Here is a 12284-nt window from a genome sequence, read left to right as displayed (position 1 = left end):
TATTCAGTACCAACTCAAATGTTCATTATATACACAAATGGAATATTTCAAAAGGTATCCCATTATTTATGCATTAATCTGGAAGTTAACATGTGACATTGTAGGATTTTATTTGTACTTTTCTTCAAAATAACAGTAACTTATTAAAATGGCAGATCAAATATTTAACTAGGGCCATACTACACACTACAGTCAAGATTATGGATTCAACAAATAATCATGTGATTTTAAGTACATATAGAAGGCCCCACTGCCTACCAAAAGATACATTCATTTAAATGAGTTAAAAGCGGCATTCCAAGGAATTTAGTGAACGTACACTTAAAAACAGAATCTGTTCTCTAATGGTTAAACCCATGAGATGCCTACAAAAACAAAATACAAAGAGCCAGAAACATCTAATGGGCCTACTAGAAACACCTTGAGAGAGGGAGGATTTTCTTCTTTTATCTAAAGTCTTATAAAGGATTTATGTTCGTGAGGCATGAATTTACCAACAACACTACATTATGTTTTGTAATCATCATAACCGGCTAATAGTATTACTTAAATACAGTGTGGTCCAGATCTAATTATGCAGATCCAGATCGTCTGGATGACTTTGATTTATGCGGGGATGATTCCAGTTCGGCGCAAAGACAATTCTTCATGTCGTCAGTTCGCACACTTCTCGATGGTCCGGGATTTTTCGGGTGATTTTCTATGTAATAAACTTAATAAGTTATAGCATAATGAAAATTGCATAATTAGATCTGGACCAACCTACACATTCTTTATTAAATCTCACAGCACAAAGATACAAAATTCTGTGATCTTCATTTTGGTTGGCTTGTTTACTTTAAGAACCAAAAACATAGTGCCTTGGATACTTACCTAACAGCTGCCAACCGCACCTTGATACTTGACTCCGATAAACCACTCACAATCCTGTCCATCATATTCTCAGCTTCAATTATCTATGGGGATGGACATTAAAGGTCCATAAAGTCATATTATTTATATTACAGATCTTAAGTGACACACAAAACCTTCAATAAACATTTACTTAATGTGCATGAATTATAAAATGTTGTATCTAATGAGCTTGACTCAAACTAAAATGGCATGGAAGCACAGTATTTAGCAATAATATAGGTACCAGGGCTTAGTGTCTCATCAAGACCGTTTGCATCCTCCTTGTGTTATAGGTTGCCTTTATTTATTTATTTATTTTTAATTTATTTTTATTATATTTTTATTAATTTTATTGCAATCCATACAAATCAATCAAGTTTTTACAAAAAGAAAAATTGAGTTAAGGACAGATTGATCCCCACCCCTGAGAGAGAGAGCAAGGCAAACAGTGTGAAATTTAAGGCTTGTAAACATACCTAAATTAATAAATTCCCTATGCTTTAGGAGCTTATTTTAAAATATTACTGATTAGATCCTGCCATGTTTTGAAAACAGTCTGTACGGATCCTCAAACTGAGTATTTGATTTTTTCCAATTTCAAATGGTTTAACACATCGGTTTCCCACTGACTTGAAAGAGGAGAGTTTGAGTTATTCCAGTTTATCATAATAAGTCTGCGTGCCAAAAGTGTAGTGAATGCAATCACAATTTGTTTGTCTTTCTCCACTTTAAACTCATCTGGAAGAACCCCAAACACAGCTGTTAATGGGTTAGGAGGAATTGTGAGACCAAGGCTGTCTGAAAGGTAATTAAAAATTTTGGTCCAGAATAATGTTAATTTGGTGCAGGCCCAGAACATGTGACCCAGTGAGGCTGGGACTTGGTTGCAGCGTTCGCAGGTTGGATCATGCCCTGGAACATTTTGGAGAGTTTTAGACGAGGCAGATGTGCTCGATATATAATTTTGAGTTGCATAATTGTATGCTTTGGAGCTCAAATGAATTTTCTGCATTGCTACTTTCCACTCCTTTTCTGATATGTTAATAGAGATCTTTTTCCCAGTTTTCTCTTGGATCTTTGAAAGGGAGGGATTGTAAAATGATTTTATATATTGTAGAGATTATGTCTAAATCCTTGAGATTGAGCAATACTTTTTCCAGCATGGATGAGGGTGCAAGATAAGGAAAATCGGGAAGGTTCTGTTTAACAAAGTTCCTCATTTGAAGATAGTGAAAGAAATGTGTAGCTGGAATGTTAAATTTGGAAAGTAATTGTTCATAGGATACAAAGACATTGTTTATATAAAGATCTCTAAGCAAGTTAATTCCAAATTTTTTCCAAATATTAAAAACTGCATATGTTTGTGAAGGTTGAAAGAGGTGGTTCTCTTGCAGAGGTGCCACAGATAGAAGCTTCTCCATCTTAAAATGCTTTCTACATTGGTTCCATATTCTAAGTGAGTGAAGCACAATTAGGATATTAGTATATTGCTGATAATGTGTGTTTATTGGAGCACAGAGCAGGGAATACAAAGAAGTACTGTAGGATTTTACTTCTATTGCGGACCAAGCCCGTGTATGTTCTTCTATTTGTGACCAGGTTCTTATCGCCTGTATATTTGCTGCCCAGTAATAAAACTGGAAGTTAGGTAGAGCCATGCCACCTTCTGCCTTTTGTCTTTGTAGGGTTGCTCATTGGATGCGTGGATGTTTTGAATTCCAAATAAATGCCTTTATTTAGATAATAATATTTCTCCTCATGTCCCACATGAAACAGCCTAATTCATTTACAAATATACACTGGAACTTCAGTTCACGACCATAATTCGTTCCAAAACTCTGTTCATAACCCAATTTGGTCGTGAACTTAAGTAATTTCCGCCATAGGATTGTATGTAAATACAATTAATCTGTTCCAAATCGTACAAGCTGTATGTAAATATTTATTTTTTTTTAAGATTTTTAAGCACAAATATAGTTAAATATACCATAGAATGCACAATAGTAGACTAAATGTAAAAACATTGAATAACACTGAGAAAACCTTGAAGAACAGAGAAAACTAACACTGCAAGAGTTTGCGCCATAGCGCTACAAACCGCTCACTAAAAACCCTTTTTTTAATGAGTTTTAAGCACAGGGAAAAAAATGAACATTTGAAAATTCCGTAATTTAATAAACCACCAAGAAAAGTAACATTGCAACAATGCACGCTACAAACTGATCGTTGTAAACAGAAGTGAAGTGGAGGTTAAAATCCAATAGAAAAAAAGTCTTTATTAAATACGAGGTTAAAACAATGCTCAAATCTGTCTCTTTAAAAACAAGTCCGGTGCATTCTTTAACTGCCTTCTTGGCCTTATGTGTCCAGCCCTCCCGCTCTCTTGCTCGTGTGTGTGTTTCTCTCTCTCTCTCTCTCTCTGCACAGGGGGAGACTGAACACATGCAAAAATCATCGGTGTGCACAAACCAAAAGGTAAAACTGGCTTGTTCGTATAATGAGTGTGTAGTCGTGAACAGATGCAAAAGTTTGGTGAACTTTTGGTCGTAAACCGAGGTTCCTCTGTGCCTTTTTTCAGAGATTGATGGCGAGTGGCACTAGAAAGTTCCATTTGTGTGCTTCAACACTGATTATGCCATATCCTGTCAGTCACTTTATCCCTTTATCCACTCAAATACACTTTTTAGCCTTCTATGAGCCAACCTAAACTCTGGGCCCAAATCCAAGTCGCACCAGTGGTCACACATCCGAGCCAATAATGGATTCTAACAGTCTGGAGATGCATCCGAAATGCTCTTGAAGTGCTGTCTCTACATCAAATATCCAATATGTCCATGCTTTTCATGGGGATGCTGAATAGCCAGCATCTCCAGGAATTCACACCCCCTATTACACTTCAGTGCCACCTGAGAAGTGTTTCCCATCCCTCTCAAATCCAGACCCTCAGTTGCTAAAGTATGACACTCTATGGGAAGGTATGAGTGTTAACCTGATTGGTGTCATTGAGAGCAAGTGTAAGTGGGTATGCATGAGTGTGCACATTGATAGACCAGCATCAATGGTTAACTCCTAACTTATCCCTGATGCTGCCAAGACACAGTAGACTCCTGCTTTGCTGATTTCCTGGATATGTGAAGTTGAAGTCAGAAGTTTACAAACCTTTAGGGTGAATTCTTTAAAACTCACTTTATAACCCTTTTTGATTCTAACAAACTAAAAAAAACTAAAATTGACATATTGTTTAAGACATCTACAATCCTAAATAAGAGAAACTTGGGACAGTATCCATCCATCCTGCTATATTCTAACTACAGGGTTACGAGGGTCTGCTGGAGCCAACCCCAGCCAACACAGGGCGCAAGGCAGGAAACAAACCTTGGGCAGGGTGCCAGCCCACCGCAGACTTGGGACAGTATGGAAAATGCAAATAAAAACAGTGATGTTTAAACTTACTTTGACTTTTATTTCATTGTATCAACCCAAAATACTTCTTGTTTTTTCTGGTTAACTTGTTATACATCCATTCCTGTATTTCAGCCTTGCAGCACATTCCAAAAAAAGGTTGTGACAGGGGCAAATTAGGGCCAGTAATGAGGTAAAATAATTAAATAATTATGTAAATTCAAACAGGTGATTGTAATCATGATTTGGTACAAAAGCAGCAACCAGGAAAGGCTGAGTCTTTGAGGTGCATGGGAGAGGATCTCCAGTTTGTCAACAAATGCATGAGAAAATTATTGAAATGTTTAAAAACAACATTCCTCAAAGGAAGATTGGAAGGCATTTGCATAAATCTCCCTCTACAGTGTATAATATCATTAAAACGATTAAAGGAATCTGAAGAAATTTCAGTGCATAAAGGGCAAGGGAGCAAGCCAAAGCTGACAACCCGTGACCTCCAATCCCTCATACAGTACTGCATCGGGAACTGTCATTCATCAATAGCTGATATAACCACTTGGGCAAAGGATTACTTTGGCAAACCTCTGTCAAGCACTAAAATATGGAGCTACATTTACAAATGCCACTTAAAACTTTAATGTGCAAAAAAGAAGACTTAATCATGTCCAGAAGAGGTATCGAATTCTCTGTATTCAAAGGCATCTGGGATGGACCACCGCACAGTGGAAATGTGTATTGTAGTCAGAATTTTCAGTATTCCAGATATTTTTTTGAAGAAATGGACACCGTGTGCTCACTTGTGTCAGTGCCCTTGGAAAGGGAAATTTTAATTTCTGAGATAGCATTTTTAACACAGAAAAGTATGCAGAGATTTTCGAGCAACATATGCTGCCTTCAAGATGACACATTTTCCAGGGACGTCCATTCATTTTTTAAACAAGACAACGCAAAGTCACATTCTACACACATTAGAAAGGCAGGGCTGCAGAAGAAGAGGGTACAGGTATGGGCCTGGCCTGCCTGTCCCATATAGTGAACGTGTACAGAGGATTCAAATGAAAAACATAACAACAACCTCCGTACTGCTGTACACCCCAAGAGGTGTTTGCAGAAAGAATGGGACAAAATAACGCCCAAAGCACTTCATTGCTTGGAATCAGTGCCAAAATGTCATTTAAGTGTCGTGAGAAAGAACGGAGACATTACAATGTGGGGAATGCCTTACCTTTCCAACTTTTTTTTGGAATGTGTTGCAGGATTGAAATGTAGGAATGGATGTATATTAACAAATGAAATTAAGTTGTCCAGACAAACACTGAAATATCATAGATACATACTGTCTGCAATGAAATAAAAGTTAAAGTAAATTTAAGAATCACTGTGTTTTTTTTCTGTATTTTTCATACCGTCCTAACATTTTCAGATTTAGCGATGTACTTTGTGCCTGGAAAAATTTATTTTCTTTCCAACAACGTTAATAGACAGGGTTTTTCAATTTTTATTCACTATATCACAATTGCAGTGGGTCTTTGTTAATATTTGGTAGAATTACCTTTAAATTATTTAAATTGAGCCAAACATGGGTAGCCTTCCAAAAACTTCTTATAATCATTTGCTGGAATTTTGGTCTATTCCTTCAGAAAGAACTGGTGCAACTAGGACAGGTTATGTATATACTAGCTCTACCCGGCCACGCGTTGCTGTGGCTCAGTCGGGTTAAATGGAAAAGAAAGAAAAGAGAAAGTGCACGTTTCTAATATGTTTAATTTCACAATGCTTGTGGGTATACAATATTTTTTGTTGTCCCATTGTGTGTGCAGATATAGAGATTGTCTGGTTTGCTGACTCTAGAATATGCAACATATAATTGAAGTGATTTTGTTATAGAGCCAGATTAGTATATGTGCGTGTGGCAATTCTCTCTTTTGCCATTCCACTGAGTACATCCAGAAGCGCACAGACCAAAACACTTCATGTTTTCCCATGAAATTCATTAGCGATTTCAGCTTCTGTCTGAAAACACGTGCTGTGATGTCATGCCTAACTACCGGCGATTGCCCAGGAAGTAAGAGCTGCTGTATATCGTCCCAAGCTGGATTGCATGTGAATGTAATGAATAGGTCTGGACGCCCATAGATACGAACATACGCAATTGCATCTAGAACGTACTCATGCATATGACGTGGACTGCCTATATATGAAGATGGCAAAATCGTTAGTCTTCCAACGTTAGTTGTATTACCATTATTTACAACTGCATCTCGCAAATAAGCGTATTCTTCAGAGCAAAGCTTGGTCTGATTCAAACGGATAAATATCAAACGTTCTGTTTCGATTTTTGCATACATATCTACGATGTATTGGTGAAAAATTGACGGCATTTCAAAATGTGATTGTCTTCATTCTCTCGAATCATTAATCGGTAGGAATAATAGTTCATTGCGCTGCATTTCATATTTGTTTCTTCGCCACTGCCTGGATTTATCATCTTAACGTTGAAGTGATATCCAACGGCACCATCCCAAAAAATTATTGGATATTGCAGGGCATCGTAGCATCGATAAGTTTCTGGAACTTTTGTCAATTGATCGTTTACATATATATATCTATATATATATCTATATATATATATATATATATATATCTATATATATCTATATATATATCTATATATATATATATATATATATATATATACACATACATATATATATATATATATATATACATACATATATATATATATATATACACATACATATATATATATATATATATATACATACATATATATATATATATATATATATATATATACATACATACATATATATATATACATACATATATATATATATACATACATATATATATATATACACATATACTGTATAATATATATATATATACATACATATATATATATACATACATACATATATACATACATACATATATATATACATACATACATATATATATACATACATACATACATATATATATATATATATATATATATATATATATATATATATATATATATATATATATATATATATATATATATATATATATATACACTCCTGTAGCCACAATAAATGCCTTTATTTTATAGACTAACCAGGGATGAACAACTTCCTTTCTGTGGGACACACATAAAAAACATCAACAATAACTCATAAACGTGCAATATCATTTAGGAAAATCGCAACATTTTACTCACCAAAAATTCGGATTATTTGTAAACAAAATCCATTGTTCTCTCTTTCTTCAAAAACAGTTCAATTACTCTGTTGTACGGATTATTGGAGCGCTTCAGTTCCATCAAAACCTCACTTTCTATTCCCATCGAAGCTAATGGTGAAAGGCGAGCCCGCCCTATGGTATTCCTGGCATAAGATTGAATTCGCTTTTGGCCTGAAAATGTCCGCTCGACAGAAGTAGTGTACACAGGAATGCTCACCGCCAAATATACCAATGTGAACAGCCGCCCCATGCTCTCATTCAGATTTTTCTGATGAAGGAAGCCAAGGAGATCAGTGGGAGATTTTCCTGCAAAATCATCCATAGCATACATTACAGTCAGTTCCATTTTTAGCTGAGACAGATCCAAAAGCGCTCCGTGGCTGTTTTGTTAAAGTGTAGAAGGCTGCATGCGTGAACTTTTTCTTGTATTCCCGAAACTTTTGGGGCTTGAGGAGCGTGACAAATATCAGGTTTTCATGGTCTTGAAATCTGGTCTGTGTCTGGGAAATAATATTGTCCAGAATCCTGCCATGGAGTTGTCCATAGTGCACGCGACGATCTTACGCTCGGAGCGTTTATGACGCATACAATGTCGTCGTAGACTTCCTCCTATCGGCTTCTATCCAATCAATGGGTCTGAATACGGTGACGCCTACTAAAGGGCCCTACTAACACCAACTCAAAATCTGATGGGTTGAAGTCTGTCCTTTCTCCTTGCTTCGCGGTTCTGTACTGTTTTATTGTTCGTTTATTACGATTGTTATAAATATTGTGTACCTATTTTAGACTTAGTTTACTGTTCAGATACCCGTTTCCTTTATTTAATCCGCAGGCCCTCCGCTATTTTTTTGTTCCTTTATTACGATTATAGTTATTTATTGATTCCCTTCTTTGGATGACTGCCTGCCCATATAAGGCGCTCCGCTGTTTTTTTGTGAAGCAGCCTTTACACTGCTTCTCCACTGTTTTATAAACAAACGGCATATAAGGCTGTCGTTTTTCCTTGCTTCCCCAACTAAGCAGCCTTTTTATTTAATCCACAGGTTCTCCGCTGTTTTATTGTTGGGAGCTCTTCCTTCTTTTCTACGTACTGTGGTCACACGTCAGTTCACGTCATTACGTGGGAGGCGTGATGATGTCACACGCAGCTCCACCCCCAACGGCCGCCGAGCTAACGTTCATTACAGTATATGGAGAAAAATAGGTTCTAGTTATGACCATTACACGTAGAATTTCGAAATGAAACCTGCCCAACTTTTGTAAGTAAGCTGTAAGGAATGAGCCTGACAAATTTCAGCCAAAGGGCTTTGCTTTTTATTAGTATAGATATATATATGTGTGTATATATATATATATATGTGTGTGCATATATATATATATATATATATATATATACACATATACTAGCAGAATACCAAGCGCAGCGCGGAGAAGTAGTGTGTTAAAGAAGTTATGAAAAGAAAAGCAAACATTTTAAAAATAACGTAAGATGATTGCTAATGTAATTGTTTTGTCATTGATATGAGTGTTGTTGTCATATCTATTTATATATATATATATATATATATATATATATATATATATATAGCAAAATACCTGCGATTGGCAGCGAGAAGTAAAAAGAAAAGGAAACATTTTAATAATAACGTAACATGATTGACAATGTAATTGTTTTGTCATTGTCATGAGTGTTGCTGGCATATATATATATATATATATATATATATACACATCTATACACATATATATATATATACAGTTATATATATACATATACACACATACATATATACATATACATATATACACATACTGTATATATACACACACATATATATACATACTGTATATACAACATATACATATCTACATATATACTGTATATACACATATATATACAAATCTACATATATATATCTACATATATATATATTAGGTGGGACTCGATTAAAAAATTAATCCAATTAATTAGAGGCTGTGTAAGAATTAATCTTGATTAATCGTATGTAATCGCACGTAAATTTGCCCCAAATCGCAAATGTTTTTTTTTTAATTTAAAACGGTTTTAGTGGGCTTACAGAATCAAATAATAGACATGGACATGAATATTGTAAACTGAAGCTGTTTTAATTTCTGAAAAAAAGCTTTAAACTGCATTTGAATTCAAAACAGAAACAAAAATATCATCCCTGGTTAAAATTGGGCAGACTTAAAAATAAAGTGGTAGTTTAAGTACTTTAAGTACATTTTCAGAATAGTATTGTCTTTAAATAATAATAACCAAAATTTCAACATAAAGTGCAGTTTTCTTCTTAAAAAATAAGTCAGAAACATAAAAGGTAATTTGACCAGCTTACTCTTTAAACTCTGAGTAACATTAGCCAAAATTATTTTGTACATTAGGCTAAAACAGTGTGATCATTGAACATTTTGTAATTAGATGTATTTAGAATTACTAACGGTCACGGAAGTCCAATGATCCCCAGTAAGAGCCACAAAGTCCGCTTTCTGTAATGCATCTAATTTTGCTTGCTTTTCAGTGTGCACAAAACCATGCTTTTATCAAGGCTTCGCTGGTAGTCGAAATGATCAGTCGTAGGAACGCGCTTTATTCCGACTCTAACATTTTTGTAGCTGTGATGTGTGCATCAGTGTAATGGATGTACCAGGAAATCATGCATTGACAAAAGTTCCCGCTTGCTTGGAATTGAAAGTGTGATTAAATGCGTTATTTTTAACGCGTTATGGAGTACATGCATCAAGCTTCTCAGCTGTGCTTGTGCTAAGAAAGGAAAATTTTAAAAATAACGTAACATGATTCTGCTAACCTAATATTTTTTCATACGCCCCAAACCAAGGAGATGCTAAGGTAAAATGAATCGGTAGCGCGTACATAGTCAGTACACCCTCTCGAATCGAACCTCGAATGTGGCGCTAGAGGCTTAAGACTCTACAATTAGCCACAGCGTGTGGCTTGTCTATGCTAAAGTATGTATTGTAGATCGGGTATATATATACATTTATATATATACCCGTACCGCAGTGGAGAAGTAGAAGTTATGAAAAGAAAAGGGAACATTTTAAAAATAACGTAACATGATTGTCAATATACAGTAATTGTTTTGTGAGTGTTATTGAATGTTGCTGTCATCAAGGATTTGATTATCATTATTTCTTTCAATCAGGCTCGTATTTGTAGGATGTGTTCAAGTTACATTCCGTGTTTGTCAATCGCTGTAAAGATAAGAGGTTTCATTCATCGATTAGTTCCTTACTGCATCAATAAACAGCTCGTCTTCCTTTTATCTGTGATGTGACAAACTGCATGCACGGGTTTTTTTACACTGTCTTCCTTTAGCAGGACATTCACTTTTTCCACCGTGTGCTTTGTTTCCGCAGTAGCTGCACTTATGAATATGATTGTATGTATAAGACGCTTCATATTTTTTGCTGCCTTCTCAATTGTGTAATTCGGTTTTGTTCAGCACTCTTTGGAACTGTTGCTTTTGTCTGCGCATTGCGCCAGTTCACGTGAGCCGCTTGGTGTTCTTGCATCGAAGGTTCCCAGCTGTACTGGTGCCATCTCGTAATGTCAGCTAAGACCCGCACTTAAAAGTTTCTCTCGCAGTTTCAATGAGTTTGTGCCAAACACCACCCTGACCATATCATCTTCCTCTGCATAAGCACAGAACATTTACCGGCAGTGTTTGTATTGGATTGCCGCTGATGGACGGCCTTATATGGGCAGGCACTAAATTACAAACGCTAGTGGCAGCCTGTCTATGAACTTAATTTAATATAAACTTACGGTTCACGCTGCTTTGTTTCCAGTAGCTGTACTTATGAATATGCTTGTATGCATCATTTGCTTCATAATGTTTTTCTGCCTTCTCAATTGTGAAATGGCGCTTTTGTGCTCATCGCTGTTTGGAGTTCTTCCTTGTTCTCTACGCACTTACGTGGGAGGCGTGATGATGTCACACTAAACTCCCCCACGCCATCTCCAACTCAAGACTCCATTACATTATATGGGGAAAAATAGCTTCCAGTTATGACCCTTATGCGTAGAATTTCGAAATGAAACCTGCCCAACTTTTGTAAGTAAGCTGTAAGGAATAAGCCTGCCAAATTTCAGCCTTCTACCTACACGGGAAGTTGGAGAATTAGTGATGAGTCAGTGAGTGAGGGCTTTGCCTTTATTAGTATATATATATATATATATATATATATATATATATATATATATATATATATTGTCACGCTTGGGTCACAGATTTGCACAGAGACACAGAAGGTCATAGAAAAAAAGAAGGATTTTTATTCAGACACTGCAAACACATGAGCTTAAACGTGCTCCATGACAAGTCAGATATAACAGTTCCGCTAGGAGCAGAGAGAGATAAAAGCAAACAATCAATTCCCAAACTGACAGGCGCTGCAAGGCTTATAAGTCGGCGGAGTACCGCGAGGCTTGTATTACGCTTATAGTGCAAGGATAAGGAGCAATGTGTAGTCAGTGTTTCAGGGTTTGTGGTTTTCCCAGGGCGTCTGTCTCTATTTGGGGTGCGATCAGCCCTCCAGCTCACACCCTCCCTCAGCTTTATTCACATTCCTGTGAATCAAGCGACTCTCTGTACTAGGTTCATTTAGTCGTGATAACACGTCTGCGTTGACGTGTTCAGAACCTGGTCGGTGCTTTACTGTGAAACTGTAAGGTTGTAAACCCAGAAACCATCTCA

At 36.1% G+C, this 12284-nt stretch overlaps 1 protein-coding gene across 8 annotated transcripts in view; it reads right to left on the bottom strand.

The window, feature by feature from the left end:
* The window catches only part of armc8 (armadillo repeat containing 8), a 276158-nt gene that overhangs the window by 88677 nt on the left and 175197 nt on the right, over positions 1 to 12284 (bottom strand). For all 8 annotated transcript variants that reach the window (XM_039756304.1, XM_039756308.1, XM_039756310.1 and 5 more), the window contains one exon: positions 874 to 956. In XM_039756304.1, coding sequence (XP_039612238.1) covers positions 874 to 956 — 83 coding nt within the window. The remainder of the gene's footprint in view (positions 1 to 873; positions 957 to 12284) is intronic.

This window comes from Polypterus senegalus, chromosome 6 (genome assembly GCF_016835505.1).
Source record: "Polypterus senegalus isolate Bchr_013 chromosome 6, ASM1683550v1, whole genome shotgun sequence".
Classification (NCBI taxonomy): Eukaryota; Metazoa; Chordata; class Cladistia; order Polypteriformes; family Polypteridae; genus Polypterus; species Polypterus senegalus.
The sequence above is the reverse complement of the archived record's forward strand: the minus strand, read 5'-3'. Positions and strand labels throughout refer to the sequence as shown.